This window comes from Erythrolamprus reginae, chromosome 2 (genome assembly GCF_031021105.1).
Source record: "Erythrolamprus reginae isolate rEryReg1 chromosome 2, rEryReg1.hap1, whole genome shotgun sequence".
Taxonomy (NCBI): Eukaryota; Metazoa; Chordata; class Lepidosauria; order Squamata; family Dipsadidae; genus Erythrolamprus; species Erythrolamprus reginae.
This window is the reverse complement of record NC_091951.1, coordinates 31,242,004-31,260,584: the sequence shown is the minus strand read 5'-3', so window position 1 is coordinate 31,260,584 and position 18,581 is coordinate 31,242,004. Positions and strand designations below refer to the sequence as shown.

At 43.5% G+C, this 18,581-nt stretch overlaps 1 protein-coding gene across 1 annotated transcript in view; it reads right to left on the bottom strand.

Moving 5' to 3' along the window:
* Positions 1-6,698: 6,698 nt before the first annotated feature.
* The window catches only part of LOC139163154 (zinc finger protein 135-like), a 45,895-nt gene continuing 34,012 nt past the window's right edge, over positions 6,699-18,581 (bottom strand). Inside the window, exon 4 of the mRNA XM_070744126.1 lies at positions 6,699-7,631. Within this exon, the coding sequence (XP_070600227.1) occupies positions 6,842-7,631 (790 nt within the window). The 3' untranslated portion in view covers positions 6,699-6,841. The remainder of the gene's footprint in view (positions 7,632-18,581) is intronic.

Here is an 18,581-nt window from a genome sequence, read left to right as displayed (position 1 = left end):
TGTTGTAAACAAAACAAACTTGTATATTCAGGATTTCCTGTATATCAATGTAGCCACACTTGGTTAGTTCACTCAATATTCTGAGCCAGTGTTTTTCAATTTGGCAATTTTCAGCTATATGGGCTTCAATTCCCAGAATTCCCCAGCCAGTGTCAATGTATCCTCTAAGGTGCACGGCCGCGCGCCCCAAACCCCCCCTATGCACCCTTTCCCAAGGCCGCGCAAGGAGCCACGGCCGCCCCCAGCGCCTCCGGCCCCCTCACGCCCCTGGCTTCTCGCCACTGCCACCCACCCAATCCACCCCTTTTTCTCTTCTGCTTCACGCCTTGGGGTGCAGCTCCTCCTGAAGCAGTGGCTTCTCATCCAGCCGCTAGCCGCTCCAAGCACTTTGGGAGCGCCTGCCCCGCCCCTCTTGCAGTCCCTTCGCCGAGAGCGCTTTTGTCCCGGGCTGTCAGGGTGCTGCAGGAGAGGCGGGGCAGACACTCTCACAGCGGAGGCCGGTGATTTTCAATGTCAGGCGCACAGGCGCGCGCGCTCCCCATCCCCCTGCCAGCCAGCCCGGAACATTCAAAATAAGAAAAACCTTTGCCGGCCTCTGCAGAGAAGAAAGGAAGAGAGAGAACGAGAGAGAGTAAGAGCAGCAGACAGAGCAAGATAGAAAGAAAGAGAGAGGGGGGAGAGAAAGAGAGAGCAAGAGAGAACGAGAGAGAAAGTGTGAGAGAGAAAGAAAGCAAGAGAAAGAGAAGAGTGGAAGGAAGAGAGAAATGATAGAAAAAAGGGGAGAAAAAAAGATGAGAAAATGATTGAGGCAGATAATGACAGGAAAGAGAAACAGAGAAGTGATTTGATTTAAAGCATATGGTAAAAACACTTAAATAATAACAGAGAAAAAAACCCCACCCCTCACCTGTTTTTATTAATAGTTATGTTTTTGGTTTTGCTGGTGATTTTAGTTTTAATAGTAATGGATTTTGGGTTCTTTTAATTATTAATTTCTTTTAATAAAAAAGGGATTTTTTTTCTTATTTGTTTGTTTGTTTGTTTGTTTATACTTCTATGCCACCCAATCCCAAGGGGACTGCCGCTCAGACACTATACCTTTCCGCCCACTCTGGGGGAAAAATAGAGGGAGCATTGGCCAGTGTGTTTTTGGAAGTTGAAGTTCAACATCTTAAAGTTGCTGAATTGGAGAAAGCTGAGCAAGGGGGAAATGCTTCTAGACTATTATTATTGGTGGGAAAAGATAGTGGCCCAGCTGTTGTTGATTAGGAAAGAAAGACTTCTAATTAACTGTTTTACTATCTATAAGAAACCCCTTAGAAACATATGGAGAAGGCTGCCTGTAACAACTGGATTCCAAAGCCATCTCTCTTTTTTGTTTTAATTACTGAATTTAGAAGGCATGATGTCCTCACAATCAGAGACTGGTATTGTCTAAAAACTGGACTACAGACCTTTATATATGCATTTGAAAGCAGAAAGAGACCCCAATATTAAAATAAGCCCCAACCCCTTCTGCTTCCCTGCTTGGCAATCCACAACACCTGGGAAAATTGGGTGTGGCGAGATTTCAGTTGACCCCATCTTTTCCTTAAATTGTATCAAGATAAATTTCCACTTTTTCTCCAAATGGAGCTACAGATATTCAGACAATATGGAACAACAACAGAATTGGAAAGTACCTTGGGGGTCTTCTAGTTTGACCCCCTGATCAGGAGTCTTCAAACTTGGCAACTTTAAGGCTTGTGGACTTCAACTCGCAGAATTCTCCAGGAATTCTGCAAGTTGAAGTCCACAAGTTTTAAAGTTGCCCGTTTTGAAGACCTCTGTCCTATACCATTTCAGACAAATGGTTATCCAATCTCTCAAGAATTTCCAGTGATGGGTCACCCACAACTTCTGGAGGCAACCATATCACTGGTTAATTGGTCTCGCTGTCAAGTATTTTATCCTTAGTTCTAGGTTGCTTCTTTCCTTGATTATTTTCCATCCATTTCTTCTTGTCCTGCCCTCAGGTGCTTTGGAAAATAGCCTGACTCTCTTTGTGGCAACACCCGAGATATTGGAGCACTGTAATTCTATACCTGGTCACTAGGTGGCAGCAATAACTTAAAATGTTACCTGTTTCAAGAATTGGATTGAATATTTTGGCCAAGTGTGGTTAAACACCTCAGGAATTTGTTTGCAGTGTAGAAGCTCTGCAAAGCAACCAAATAATGATAATCATAATAATATTAGTAAGTGGAGGGGGGATTTAATAAAAAGTGGAGAACTACTTTTATTTGAAAAATAAAGAGTTCTGTGATTAAATCGCATGGGGTTTTTTTTTATAAGCACAGCATTTGCTAGAAATTTTTTCCTCAGTTTATTGAATGTCAGCAACTGCTTTTTTAAGGCAGTGTTTCCCAACCTTGGCAACTTGGAAGATATTTGGACTTCAATTCCCAGAACTCCCCAACCAGCATTCACTGGCTGGGGAATTCTGGGAGTTGAAGTCCAGACATCTTCAAGTTGCCAAGGTTGGGAAACACTGCTTTAAGGTCTAGCAATAACATTGAGAATAGCCCTCCCAGATCATACTAAACACTTTCACCCAAGCATTTCTCACAGATGCCTCTGGGCTACTCTGAAGCAGAGGAAGATGGAGGTCCAAAGTTACTTTCCCCATATTGGAACTTATATGGAACTTATGATAGCCTCCCGCAGCCCTCTGCCAGCAAAAATGGAACCCAGGGAAGCTACCTGTGGCCCACCTGGGCTTCACTGGTGGAGGCACTGAGTTTAACCCCCCTAAACTAGATTCTTTAACCTGATGGATAAATTGCAACGGTCAAGTTTGAAAGATTGTATTTTGATGGCACTAGCAGCTTTCATATTTTCCTTCCTGTCTGGAAAAACCTGACATTTTGATCATGTCATCACACCTATGAAAAATGGTCATAAATCACCTTTTCCAGTGCCTTTGTACCTTTGAAAGGTCACTTGGGTTGTCAAATTATAAGAAGTTGTACCTCTTTTAAATGGTCCTTTAAGAGACAACTAGTATCATCTGTTGGAGAAAGGCTACTAATGCCTCCAATGTTTCCTTTTTCACAATTTAGCATTTCTCGATTTGAGTTTATTAGTGAAATACAGTTCTGGGGTGGTTAAAAAAAACTATGATTAAACAAATGCAGAATTTGAATATTGTTATAGAGGTGGAGCAGTGGGAATTCCAATGGATAATGGAAACTTGAATGCACAAGTAGTACAAAAGTTTATTTAGCGGCCGTTCAAAGTTACATCATCACTGAAACAAGTGACTTACAGTATGATCATTTTTCACAGTTACCCAGTCTCACGGTCAAAATTCAGATGCCTGGCAGCTGACTCACACTTATCACGGGTCCAGTACCCAGGGGTCATGTGATCTCTTTTTGCAACCTTCTGACAAGCAGTCAATGTGGAAACCAGTTTCACTTAAATTAGTGTTATCAATTTACCAACTGCAGCATACAAAGGGGCGGCATACAAATCTAATAAATTATTATTATTATTATTATTATTATTATTATTATTAACTGTAACAAGTTGTAAAGTGAAACGTTAACAAATGTTTCACTTAGCAAAAGAAATTTGTGGTTGTAAGTTGAGGACTACCTGTATTTCAAACTTAAAAAATCTACTTGGAGTAATTTGGTGTATTTATTTGAGTTGGAAGCCCCTTTCAGGTCATCTAGTCCAACCCCCCATTCAAGCAGGGGTTCCTATACCATTTGAGACAGATGGCAGTCCAATCTCCCCTTGAAAATTGAAAGTGTTGGAGCTCTCACAACCTCCGCTGCCAAGCTATTCCACTGGTTATTACTAGCATCTTACTCCATTCTTGGTTGCCAAGATAAGTACCGGTATCTCTTTTTCTATAAAATGCTGCAAATGCATTAAATAAGTTGACTCCCTCATTATGTGTTGCAAAGCTAAACAATAATAGGAAAATAATTTATCGTGGCATTAAAGAAATATTGAAAGTTTCAATTCCATTTCACCCTGGTATATTTTTATTAAAACCAAAATTATTCTTTCTTACTAATATACTAAACTGTGTAAATTGTGTATGTTGATAGCGCAATAATTATATATGATTATATTGGAAAATATTTTTGATCCCCTCTGTGGCCTTTCTTGAATTGTAGCAAGGGCTCTATAGTAAAAGGTAAAGGCTCCACTTGCATACATAGAAACATAGAAGACTGACGGCAGAAAAAGACCTCATGGTCCATCTATTCCGCCCTTATACTAGTTCCTGTATTTTATCTTAGGATGGATATATATTTATCCCAGGCATGTTTAAATTCAGTTACTGTGGATTTACCAACCACGTCTGCTGGAAGTTTGTTCCAAGCATCTATTACTCTTTCAGTAAAATGATATTTTCTCACATTGCTTCTGATCCAACTAACCTTAGATTGTGCCCCCTTGTTCTTCTGTTCACTTTCCTATTAAAAACACTTCCCTCCCGAACTTCATTTAATCCTTTAACATATGTTTCTATCATGTCCCCCCTTTCCCTTTTGTCCTCCAGACTATACAGATTGAGTTAAGTCTTTCCTGATAAGCTTTATGCTTAAGACCTTCCACCATTTTTGCAGCCCGTCTTTGGACCTGTTCAATTTTATCAATATCTTTTTGTAGGTGAGGTCTCCAGAACTAAACACAGTATTCCAAATGTGGTCTCACCAGCGCTCTATACAGCGGGATCACAACCTCCCTCTTCCCGCTTGTTATGCCTCTAGCTACGCAGCCAAGCATTCTACTTGCTTTCCCTACCGGCTGACCGCACTGTTCACCCATTTTGAGACTGTCAGAAATCACAACCCCTAAATCCTTCTGAAGTTTTTGCTAACACAGCACTGCCAATAAATACTCAGATTGAGGATTCCTTTTCCCCAGGTGCATTGTGTGCTAGTCATCCCCAACTCTAGGGGGCAGTGCTCATCTCCCTTTCAAAGCCAAAGAGTTTTGTCCAATAACATCTCTATGGTCATGGGGGCGGCATGACTAAACGCCAAAAGTGCATAGAACACCGCTACCTTCCCACCAAAGGTGGTCCCTAATTTTTTACTTGCATTTTTTACATGCTTTTGAATTGCTAGGTTGGCAGAAGCTGGGATAAGTAACAGGAGCTCATTCCATTACACAGCGCTAGGGATTCAAACTGCCGACATTTCTGATCAACAAGCTCAGCGTCTTAGCCCCTGAGCCACTGTATCCTTTCCTTTATAGTACAATTATAGCATGGTATATTATAGTATATTATAATTATAGTACAGTGGTACCTCGATATACGAGTATAATTCGTGCCAGACCCGAGCTCGTATGTCGATCAATTCGCATCTCGAACGAATGCCTTTAGACTTTGCTTTTCGTGCTGAGATAACTGGAAACATGGAATTCTTGCGCCACCTAGTGGACGCTCGGCTCGTATCCCGAATTTGAGCTCGGGTGTCGAGCAGAAATTTTGCTCGCATCTTGGCTCGTAACTTGGAATACTCGCATGTGGAGCAGCTCGTATCTAGAGGTACTACTGTATAGGCTTTATAATACAATTATTGTTTTTTTAATGACTAATGTGAATCACCTTCAATATGATAAGGGTTGATATAAGAACTGCCTCCAGTGCTCCAAAAGATAACACCAGTGTGGTTGTTATCCAAGACATCAGTTCCCCTTTCTTTTTCCCTTTATTGGGTCAGCCTCTTCCCCCCCCAACCCCAAATTCTCCAATGGACCCATCTTTGAAGGAGGAAGGAGTCCCCAGTTAATTAGAACTGCTAAGGAGGTAGACTCTATATTTTATTTATTTATATATACAGTGGTACCTCATGATACGAACCCCTCATCTTACGAACAACCCAATACGAACCCGGGGTTCAGAAATTTTTTGCCTCTTCTTACGAACTTTTTCCTTCTTACGAACCCGCCGCTGCCGAGAAGCCTCGCCGCCCAGCTGTCGCTTTTTGAAACAGCCAGGGGGCTTCCCAGCGTCCTCCTGAACCCGAATGCCAAACCCGAACTTCTGGGTTCGGCGTTCGGGAGCCCGCCAAGAAGCCCCCCGGCTGTTTTAAAAGGTGACAGCCGGGCGGCGGGGCTTCTCGGCGGCCTCCCGAACGCCGAACCCGGAAGTTCGGCAAAAGTTCGGGTTCGGGAGGCCGCTGGGAAGCACCGCCGCCCAGCTGTCGCTTTTTAAAACAGCCGGGGGGCTTCCCAGAGTCATCCTGAACCCGAACGCCAAACCCGAACTTCCGGGTTCGGCGTTCGGGAGGCTGCCGAGAAGCCCCGCCGCACGGCTGTCACCTTTTGAAACAGCCGGGGGGCTTCTCGGCGGCCTCCTGAACACCGAACCCAGAAGTTCAGGTTTGGCGTTCAGGTTCAGGAGGACACTGGGAAGCCCCCCGACTGTTTCAAAAGGTGACAGCCGGGTGGCGGCGTTTTTTTGTGTTTGTTTTTTTTTCGTTGCACGGATTAATTGATTTTACATTGTTTCCTATGGGAAACAATGTTTCGTCTTACAAACTTTTCATCTTACGAACCTCCCCCTGGAACCAATTAGGTTCGTAAGACGAGGTATTACTGTATAATTTATAGGCCGGCCATCTTACCTCAGAGCATAACTCTGGGCAGATTGAGAAGCATGAAACAATGATGGACAGACTAAGTTGGGAGATCTACTTTGTTTTTCTTTTATTAGAAAAAGGGAAATTGCCAAGAAAAAAATATTACAAAGCAAAGTTAAATGAATTTGTTTCAAGTCCCGGAACACTGTCCTTCCTCATTTGCTTTTATTTCCTCCTCTCTTCTGAGACTACAGCGGCTGACAGAACTTCAGCTGTATCTCTCCCTGCAGGGAGAACACGTATCCAGTGTTACCTGGAGCCCCAGCCGATGGCTTTTCGGTAGTCTCGGCTGAGGTAGATTTGTCTCCCATGTGCATCTTCTCGTGCCTGATGAGATGCGACTTCTGCCGGAAGGTTTTCCCGCAAACACAGCACGCATAGGGCTTCTCTCCTGTGTGCGTTCGCTCGTGTTGGCTCAGGCTGGACTTGAAGCAGAAACCTTTGCCGCACAATGGGCACCGGTACGGTTTCTCGCCCGTGTGAATCCTTTGGTGTTTAATAAGCTTAGAGCTCTCCTTGAAGGACTTACCACAGTCTGAGCAAATGTAGGGTTTCTCTTCTGAGTGGGACCTCTTGTGTTTAATGAGACTCGAACGGTTATTGAAACGCTTCCCACAGACCAAGCACTTAAACGGTTTCTCCCCGGTGTGGATGATTTTATGAGCCATCAGCCACGAGCTCTGGCTGAAGCACTTGCCGCAATCCGAACAGGCGTAGGGTTTCTCCCCCGTGTGGGTCCTCTCGTGCGCCAGGAGGTTGGCTTTGCGGTTGAAGCTCTTCCCGCAGTCCGAGCACTGGTAGGGTTTCTCTCCCGTGTGAGTCCTCTCGTGCGTGATGATGTGGGAACTCTGGCTGAAGCTTTTCCCACACACCGAGCATTTGTAGGGTTTTTCTCCTGTGTGGGTCCTCTCGTGTTTGACCAGGTAGGAACGCTGCTTGAAACTTTCCCCACAGAATGAGCACTTGTAGGGTTTCTCTCTAACCGTGGATTTCTGGTCGTTAAAGGAATCTGGGATGGTGCTGGTGGTACAGCCTGGACCTTTGCCACAAAAGGAAGCTGCTTCTACTGCAGCTTCTGAAGGGTTTCCCTCTTCGACTATAGATATCCCAGGAAACTCATACATGTTTTCCTCCAGTAAATCCCCGTTGAATTCCATATAGTCAGGCCTCACCATCCAACAGGTTGCCACGTCAGGCTCTGTCTCTTCCCCGTTACCTGCAGAAATAAAAAAAAAACAAAAAGCAGCCAATGGATTACAGCATTATGAAAGGTGCCATATGCCATTGGTATTTATTTATTTATTTATTTATTTATTTATTTATTTATTTATTTATTTATTTATTTATTTATTTATTTATTTATTTATTACATTTGTATGCCCCTCTCCATAGACTCGGGCCGGCTAACAATAATAAAACAACATAAAACAAATCTAATATTAAAAATGACTAAAAACCCTTATTAAAACCAAACATACATACAAACATACCATGCATAAATTGTATAGGCCTGAGGGGGGGAAGGAATATCTCAATTCCCCCATGCCTGACGACAAAGGTGGGTTTTAAGGAGTTTACGAAAGGCAAGGAGGGCGTGGGCAATTCTAATCTCTGGGGGGAGCTGGTTCCAGACGGTCGGGGCTGCCACAGAGAAGGCTCTTCCCATGGGTCCCGCCAACCAACATTGTTTGGTCGACGGGACCCGGAGAAGGCCAACTCTGTGGGATCCGTGCAGCAGAAGGAGGTCCCGGAGATATTCTGGTCCAATGCCATGAAGGGCTTTATAGATCATAACCAACACTTTGAATTGTGACTGGAAACTGATCGGTAACCAATGCAGACTGCGGAGTGTTGGTGTAACATGGGCATACCTTGGGAAGCCCATGATTGCTCTCGCAGCTGCATTCTGCACGATCTGAAGTTTCCGAACACTTTTCAAAGGTAGCCCCATGTAGAGAGCATTACAGTAGTCGAGCCTCAAGGTGATGAGGGCGTGAGTGACTGTGAGCAATGACTCCCAGTCCAAATAGGTTTGTCTATTCAGTGGCTATTGCCCACTGAGTCTGTGAAGGATCCAAGGTGTTACACGAAGCAGCTGGCCCAGCAAGCATTAGAGCAGCAATTCTCAATCTTAGCAATTTAGACAGGAGGACTTCAATTCCCTGAATTCCCAAGCCAGCATGCTCAATCCAAACATATGACACTCTTGAAAGGGTTGGTGACTCAGTGGGGCGCAGGCAGTCCTTGATTTGCAACCATTCATTTAGTGGCCATTCAAAGTTACGGAACTGAAAACAGTGACCTATGACCATGATTGTTGCAGCATTCCCCATGGTCAGAGGATCAAAATTCAAATGCTTGGCAACTGGCTCATATTTATGACATAGAAACATAGAAGGTTGACGGCAGAAAAAGACCTCATGATCCATCTAGTCTGCCCTTATACTATTTTCTACGGAGAGGGGGCGGCATACAAATCTAATAAATCATCATCATCATCATCATCATCTTAGGATGGATCTATGTTTATCCCAGGCACGTTTAAGTTCAGTTACTGTGGATTTACCAACAACATCTGCTGGAGGTTTGTTCCAAATACCTACTACTCTTTCAGTGAAATATTTTCTCATGTTGCTTTTTATCTTTTCCCCAACTAACTTCAAATGGTGTCCCCTTGTTCTTGTGTTCACTTTCCTATTAAAAACACTTCCCTCCTGGACCTTATTTAACCCTTTAACATATTTAAATGTTTCGATCATGTCCCCCCTTTTCCTTCTGTCCTCCAGACTATACAGATTGAGCTCATTAAGTCTTTCCTGATACATTTTATGCTTAAGACCTTCCACCATTCTTGTAGCCCGTCTTTGGACCCGTTCAATTTTGTCAATATCTTTTTCTAGGTGAGGTCTCCAGAACTGAACATAGTATTCCAAATGTGGTTAGTTGAATGACGGTTGAAGTGTCCTGAAGTCACACGATCATCTTTTGTGACCTTCTGATAAGCAAAGTCAATGGGAAGTCAGATTCACTTAACAACTGTAGTGATTCATATAACTGTGGCAAAAAGTCATAAAGTGGGGCAAAACTCACTTAACAACTGTCTTATTTAACAACAGAAATTTTGGGGTCATACATTGAGAGCTAACTGTATATTTGTCGCATGAATGGAGCGTCCCACAACCTGCATCGCTTTTAAATAGGACTTATTTTCCTAATCACCATGCATAGGGAAATTAAAAAATAAAATAGTCAGCCATGATCATAGTCCTGTCTACCTTTTTTAAAAACCTGTGTATAACGAAGAGGGATAGGGCTTCAGCTGTGCAGTCACAACTAGTGTACTTTTTTTTTTAATACACCCACGCACACAAACACACCTTCAATCATCTTGTTGCTAATATTTCTTTTCATGTCTTGCTCATAGATCTATCCTAAGATAAAATATAGGAAATAGTATAAGGGCAGACTAGATGGACCATGAGGTCATTTTCTGTCCTCAATCTTCTATGTTTCTATGTTTCTGTCCTGAACTTGCACCAGGAATCAAGGCAAAAAAATGTCTCTGAATTGCAGAATCAGCCCTGCCATTGGGCAAAGGAAAGCAGCTATTGTTGGAAGCCAATAATCAAAAGAACCATTAAAAAGTGAAAGAATATTTTGGGCATGTGATGGGACACCCAGAAAAATACACTTAATTCTCCAAGGAAAGATTGAAGGCAAACAAAGTCCAGGCAGAGGAACAACATCATGGCTTCAAAATCTAAGGGGCTGGCTTGCACAAAACTCAGCAGCACTTTTTCATGCGCCTGTTGATTAAAAATAGGATCGCCAACATCATCGACAAATGTCCAATGACTGATATGGCACAAGAGGAAGAAGAATCTTCAGACATTTTCTGACAGTGCTCTTTAAAGGGACAAAACCAGATACCCTGCTTGGCCTCCGAATTAGCATGCTTTCTTGAAATGCAGCCGAGGGTACTTATCCATTACCAGTACAGGTAGTCATCGACTTACAACCATAATTGAGCCCAAAGTTTCTGTTGCTAAATGAGACATGTTTAAAGTGAGATTTGCTGCATTCTACAACTTTTCTTGCCACAGTTGTTAAGTTAACACTGCAGGTGTTAAGTTAGTGACATAGTCGTTAAGCGAATCGGGCTTCCCCCATTGACATTGCTTGGCTGCCGATCAGTTTCCGGTCACAATTCAAAGTGTTGGTTATGACCTTTAAAGCCCTACATGGCAGTGGACCAGAGTACCTTCGGAACCGCCTGCTACTGCACGAATCCCAGCGACCGATAAGGTTCCACAGAGTTGGCCTTCTCTGGGTCCCGTTGACTAAAGAATATCGTTTGGCGGGCCCCAGGGGAAGAGCCTTCTCTGTGGCGGCCCCAGCCCTCTGGAATCAACTCCCTCTGGAGATTAGAACTGCCCCCACCCTTCTTGTCTTCCGTAAATTACTCAAGACCCATCTATACCGCCAGGCATCGGGGAGTTGAGACACCTTTTCCCCCAGGCTTTTTATATTTTTATATTTATGTTTGGTATGTATGTGCTGTTTGCTTTTTATATGCTTCTTTTAATATTAGATTTGTTTCGCGCTAATATTGTTTTATTACTGTTGTGAGCCGCCCCGAGTCTTCGGAGAGGGGCGGCATACAAATCTAATAAATTGAATTGAATTGCTTGTCAGAAGGTTGCAAAAGGTTATCACATGACCCTGGGATACCCCAATCATCATAGACATATTAAAGTTGGGTTGCAAAAATCAAAGCCAGAAGTACACACAGATGACTGATTCAGCTGGATTCATAAACTTCTTTATAAATATGATAACAGATGAATTTACAATACCATTAGTAGATTAATTCTTCAAGTAAACACAAGAAGAAGTTAGCTTCATTTTAGTACAGAGAACAGAGGGGACTGGAGCCATACCCAGCCTTAAGTTTCAATTTTGATTCTCTGCACAGATTCAGAAGTGGTTAGTTCTCATTGGCTGACTTAGTTGCTATGCCTATTCATTGGCAAACCTTGCTAACATGGCTCTCCCAGTTCAAGAATATCTTAACAAAACATGAGCCAGCTGCTAAGTGTCTGAATCTTGATCTTGTGACCACTGGAGTGCTGTAAATGGTGGTTAAGTGTGAATAAAGGATCGTATATCACTTTTTTCAGTGCCGTTGTAACTTCAAATAGTCACTAAATGAACTGTTGCAAGTGAAGGACTGGTTGCACTGAACTAAGATCTAGTTCCCAGTCCAGAGTCGGCCTGGATGAGCAAGAAATTCCCTCTGATTATGTCTCAAGAAGTGACGTGTCTTGGTCGAGTTGCCCAAATTCTCTTACCCATCAAGCTCCCATTTTCATCTTCTGGGCTGGCCTCCATGAGGAGCTAGATCTTCACAGACCTGGAGAAAGAATTTTGTCCGTCTTAGCAGAAAGCGGCTCTCTCTTTCTCCACTGCCCAATGCCTAGAAGAAAAATGAAGAGACGCGTATCAATTTCTGCCCAGTCTGACTAGATGGAATACAAAATAGCATTTAGCAATAGCATTTAGACTTATATACCGCTTCACAGCGCTTTACAGCACTCTCTAAGTGATTTACAGAGAGTACGCATATTGTCCCTAACAATCTGGGTCCTCATTTTACCGACTTTGGAAGGATGGAAGGCTGAGTCAACCTTGAGCCTACTGAGATTCGATCTGCCAAACAGCTGGCAGTAGTTGGTGATCAGCAGAAGTACCTTGCAACACTGCACTCTAACTACACCATGATCAAATGGCAGGAACCAAAAGCAAATTTCTCTCCTTAATATTTTGCAGATCTTTTTTTCCTTTCAATTTCTTCTTTCAGAGGTAGTGCTCGACTTATGGCCACAACTGGGCCCAGAGGTTACCATATTTTTCGGAGCATAAGACGCGCCTTAATTTTTGGGAAGGAAAACGGGTGGTGGGGACGCTGCCTACCAGGTATTCCTCTGACTAGCATCCTTAGTCTGGTCATCTTCAGCATATTATTTTATCCCCTGGTTAGGGCTTTTAAAAACCTTATTTGGAGCGAGTAGCAATGAAAAAAAGCCTGCAAAGATTTAGAAAAAACATTATTCGTAGGGAATAGCAATGAAAAAGACTGTAAGCTGAGAATATCGTTAGCACCTCGTTAGGGATTTTAAAAAGCTTCAAAAAAGCTACATTCAGAGTGAATGATTTTAAATTTTTTTAGTAGGGTTTTAACATTTTTTTCTAGTGAAATTAATTGGATTTTTAGATTTGTACATTGTACATTGTTTGTTATGTTGTGAGCCGCCCGGAGTCCTCGGAGAGGGGCGGCATACAAATCCAATAAATAAATAAGACCCACCCAAATTTTCAGCCTCTTTTGGGGGGGGGAAACTGCCTTATACTCCGAAAAATACAGTATGTTGCTAAGCGAGAAATTTGTTAAATGAGTTTTGAATAGAATAGACTAGAACAGAATAGAACAGAATTTTATTGGCCAAGTGTGATTGGACACACAAGGAATTTGTCTTGGTGCATATGCTCTCCATGTACATAAAAGAAGATAAGTTCATCAAGAATCATAAGGTACAACACTTAATGCTAGTCCGGGTACAAATGTCCCATTTTACGACTTTTCTTGACACATTGAATAAATTAATTAGTATATTTGTTAGATTAGTAACATGGTTGCTATCCATTAATCCATGAATTGGGGTTTTGCTATCCATTAATTACTAGCTATCAAATAGAGTTATTTCCATTTAAATAGGACCATCTATTTCTAAAGTAGAAAAGACCACATATTCATTATCATAATAGGCTGCTGCTAGTATCTTTATACAATACTGCACACAGACAGAAAGATTTATTTTTATATACCATATCTTTCAGAGTATAAGACACACCTTTTTACCCTCCAAAAATGGTGAAAATTTGGGTGCATCTTATACGCTAAATGTAGCCCCATCCAGCCACCCCCATCCTTTGGTCTCTGCCTCCAAACAATTTACCTCCTTGCAGCAAATAGTGCAGAGCCTGGATAGCATAAGCAATTGAGTATCAGCCTCCCAAAACTAGCTGCAAGGAGTCCTATTGCTATGAGGTGGACTGCTGGCAATGTTGGACAGCTGAAACTGCAAGGGGGTAAGTCAATAACTATAAATGTCTATAGAATGTTCAAATTATTAGGCTTATTTTTTTAAAAAAACTGCTTTATTATTGTTCTAGACAAGAAAATGAAGAAGGGTCATTCCGTATCAAGTGGACCAATGTTAATGATCATCCCCACCTTACCATCTCAGATCTCGATGACATTTGGCACCTAGTTTCTTTATGATCTAAAACTATGCTGTGTAAAATTTTAATTCAAAAGACTAAAAATTGGGAGTTCTAGGAGGCCTCAAGTAAAGGGTTGCAAAATGCTGAGTCAGCAAAAGTGACATTTTGGGCCAACTTCCAGAAGCTGTAAACACGGCAGTTTCAGTAGTATGTTGGAGATATTTGGAGAACCTGCACACCTTGTAAGGCTTTATAAACTGGCAAAACCCCATGAACCTAGTCCTCTTACTTTTTACATGATTCAGGCTCAAACTTTGCACACACAAAAAACAACCCTCAAAAATGAATTTACAGCAATCTTCAGGCTGCTGTAGTTTCAAAACTACTTGGCCTTTCAGGTTGATTTTTGGCACCTGTACTATTAAACTTCTCATCTTTCCTATTAACGATTTCCTTATCTTCATGACTATAACTTCGTTGCTTGTAGCTTATGATTTGTATTGTTTAATTTACTTACTTAGTATGATTTTTGTTGACTGCTTATTTAGTATCCTATGATTATCAAAGTGCTGTATCTTATGATTTCTGATGAAATTAGTTTGTGATCATGATTTATCACTTGTTGCTTGTATGGAGCTTATGCACCAGAGACAAATTCCTTGTGTATCCAATCACACTTGGCCAATAAAGAATTCTATTCTATTCTAAACATAACATCAAATGACAAAGTGGGGGAGGTCCAAGAATACAGTTCAAAGGACAATCCAGACAAGCATTCCCGTTGGCTAACCATATGCTTCAAAGAGAATTGGCTAAGCAGAACACCACTTTCATTTGTGTATTCTTCAGAAACTGATGTAGCAAGTTGCTTGCAAATGTCAGGGTTACTAGCCAATGAGTCTAGTTTAAACAAGCCCTAGACACTAGTTAAAAAGAAGGACAGGGTGTGTGTGACATGATAGCAGTGTTCCAATATCTAATGGGATGCCATGAATAAGAGTGGGGTCAACCTATTCTTCAAAGCACCTGAGCACAGGAAAAGAAGCAATGGGATGGAAACTAATCAAGCACGGAAGCCAGCTAGTAATAAGTACAGGTAGTCCCCGACTTACGACGTCAATCCGTTCCTACAGGGCGTCGTAAGTCTAATTTCCGTGTAAGTCGGAATACTGTATTCCGATTTACACGAACGGAGGCGGCAACGGTGGCAGCGTCTTCAAGGGACCAACAGCCAGTCCCTCTCGGCACTGCGTTGTTGCAGCCTCCGAGGCCGCCAACCGCGGAGATCCCCTTGTCCAAACGGAGGCGGCAATGCAGCGCCGAGAAGGACCGGCTGTTGGTCCCATGAAGCTGCTGCCGCTGCCGCTGCTGTTCAGGGGAAGGGATTTCCGCGGTAGGTGGTGGCGGTGGCTCCAAGGCCGCCCACCGCGGAGATCCCCTCGCCCGAACGGAGGTGGCGGCAGCTTCAAGGGACCAACAGCCGGTCCTTCTCGGCGCTGCATTGCCGCCTCCGTTTGGGCGAGGGGATTTCCGCGGTGGGTGGCAGTAGTGGCTCCGAGGCTGCCCACCGCAGAGATCCCCTCATATAAATGAAGGCAGCGGCGGCAGCAGCCTCGGAGGCTGCAGCAACGCAGTACCGAGAAGGACCAGCTGTTGATCCCTTGAAGCCATTGCCGCCTTCGTTCGGGCGAGGGGGTCTCCGAAGCCGTCGCCCACCGCGGAGATCACTTTGCCCGAACGGAGGCAGTGGCGGCAGCAGTGGCTTCGAAGCTGTCCCCGAGTCGTCGGAACGACAAAACGTCGTACGTCGGGGACGACGGAACCCGGGGACTACCTGTATAAATGTTTTGATAGTGTAACAACTTGATTCCAGAAGTTGTAGATGTTCCATGTTCCAAAAATTTTAAAGAAAAGATTGGACAACCATTTGCCTGAAATAGTAGAAGGTAGAAACCTTCTAGTTGGACTAGAAGACCTCCAAGGTCCTTTCAAACTGTTATTCTATTATCCTGATAGTGTTATGACAAAAGCAGCAATTCCAATTATCCAGACCAAGCAAATCCTCTGCTTGCATCCAATAAAGCGTTTGAATTGATACATTCCCCACTGGAATCATTTCCCAAGGCCAAAGTTCCGAATGTCACTCCAGTACAGGATTGAATAAGACACAGTCCTCAATTTATGATTCACATGCACCCATTATTGATTGACATTTCCCCCTCCCCTCTGGGATCATTTTAACAGGAAGCCAGGCATCATGATGTGAAGGTGAGCCAATCCTAGCTGCCAATCAAGGGGAATATTTGTAGCTCAGGATTGACATGAGGGAGTCTTTGTTGCTCTCTGAACTTGGTTTCTGGCAGACATTTCATGACTCAAACTAGGTAACATTATCAGTGCTAGTAAGGAATGAAGTTTGGTGTCTTAGAAACATAGAAGATTGATGGCAGAAAAATACCTCATGGTCCATCTAGTCTGCCCTTATACTATTTCCTGTATTTTATCTTAGGATGGATATACTGTATGTTTATCCCAGGCATGTTTAAATTCAGTTACTGTGGATTCAGTAAAATGATATTTTCTCAAGTTACTTCTAATCTTTCCCCCAACTAACCTCAGATTGTGTCCCCTTGTTCTTGTGTTCACTTTCCTATTAAAAAGACTTATCTCCTGAACCTTATTTAACCCTTTAACATATTTAAATGTTTCGATCTTGTCCCCCCCACTTTTCCTTCTGTCCTCCAAACTATACAGATTGAGTCCATTAAGTCTTTCCTGATAAGTTTTATGCTTAAGGCCTTCCACAGTTTTTTGAAGCCAGTCTTTGGACCCATGTCTTACCCTGTCAGTGTTGGTGAGAGATGGTATTAGAGGTTCTTTGGTTGGGATCTTTCCTGTTGGCTCTGGGGTATTGTTTATTGTTGGTCTGATGTTAATCTTGGAGTTACTCTATGATGATCTGAGTGCTGCTTGCTGGTGGAGAGGTGATAGGGTCATTTTGTTCCTTTTTGGGCTGGTTGATAGTCTTTTTTGCATAGTCTATAGATGCTGTGTCTATTGATGGCTGATTTGTCAGAGTGCCAAACAGCCAAAGAACCTCTACCCAACACCGACATGACAAGTCACTAGAATATAAACTGACAGCAAACTGCACTCCTTATTAGCACTGGTGATGTTACCTAGTTTGGGTCATGAAACAAGAAAGCAAGCAAGCTCGGAGAGCAACAAAGACCTCTTCAATCCTAGCTGATCGGCCAAGTCCAACTCGATCACTCCAGGCCTGGATGGGAGACCACCAGTAAATCCAAGCCGGTCGAAAACCTCTGCACTTAGAAACAACAAGGACGGCTCCTTGAAGCCCCCTCCCCAGGGAAGGAGGGGAGGGTTGACTCTCGCCTGCCCGATCTCGCCTCTCCTGCAACACCCCTTTTCGGGTGGACCCCGTTTTTTTCTCGAGAGCCAGAGCAAGACCTGGAGCTCCCCAGGGGAATCGCGGGGGGCGGGGGAGAGACATCCCGAAAACAACATGGACGCGCGTCCACTGAGTCCGTCCGTCCCCCTCCCACTTCCCTATAGCCGTGCCTCGCCTCTCCGCTTTGCAAAACCGGCCCAGGGACACTGACCTTCCCGGCTGCCGCCGCGGGCTTCGGTCTCTCGTCCACCCGCCCGGTGGGTTTTTCTCTCGGTTCTCCCAGCGCTGACCTTCTCTCGACGCTGCCGGGCGGGCGAGGGGAGCAAAGGGGGAAGTGGTCCACCTGCATTCGCTGCCACCCGCGGACTTTGCTGTGCAGTCCGCTGGGAGAATGGAAAGGGGGCGGGACAGGAAGAGTCCGAGCCCCCCCCCCCCCTTCTAAGGGGGCCCTGGCCGGCATTTCCTGTTCCCTCCTCTCTAGGAATGCCTGATCCACTGCTTTAACCATTTCAGCCAGGGAGAGGGGGAGAGAGAGAGAGATGGGGAGGAAGCAGAGGATAGAGCGTCCACGGGGGCGTAAGGGGGAATCAGGAATGAGCTTTGATTTTTGCAGAGCTGAGGATGAAAGCAAATGGGAAAGCTTGAGACAGAGCTTGGAGGTAGAGAGAGTAATTTTCTTAAAGCACCGTTAGGAAGGTGTCTTCCGTCTCCTGTCGCAATGCTTTTTTACTAGTATCATGTATATGAATATTATTATATCTTTGCATACCACCAATATGTACTTGACAAAACAAACAAATAAATAAAATAAGTAATAAGCAGAGACGGATGGGCTCCCAAATCTGTTGGCCGCTGAAACAACATCCCAATTTGTGTCTTAAAATTTAGGGACTGTCCTCTGCACCTGCTATGATGCAGCAGTATCATATGGAGGTGTCTATTATTGTTATAGACACAGTTGTTTGCTGCCAGTTATTTATGCTGCTGGTGTTGGCTTTCCTACACATTGTATTTTCCCCTCAAAATCTAGGATATCAAGGTAAGATGTGCAAGCAATGTGGATGTTTGCAACTGGCAAATGGTAAGTGTTAGATAGGTGAGTCTTTGCACTGACAGGACTTAACAGAGACTTGACTTTTTAAACAGGGAACTTCTATTCTGGCATTTTCAGCACCGAACTCCAGGTCAGCTTAAATAGAACAGCAAACAGACTTCGGAAAGCTCCTTTTACA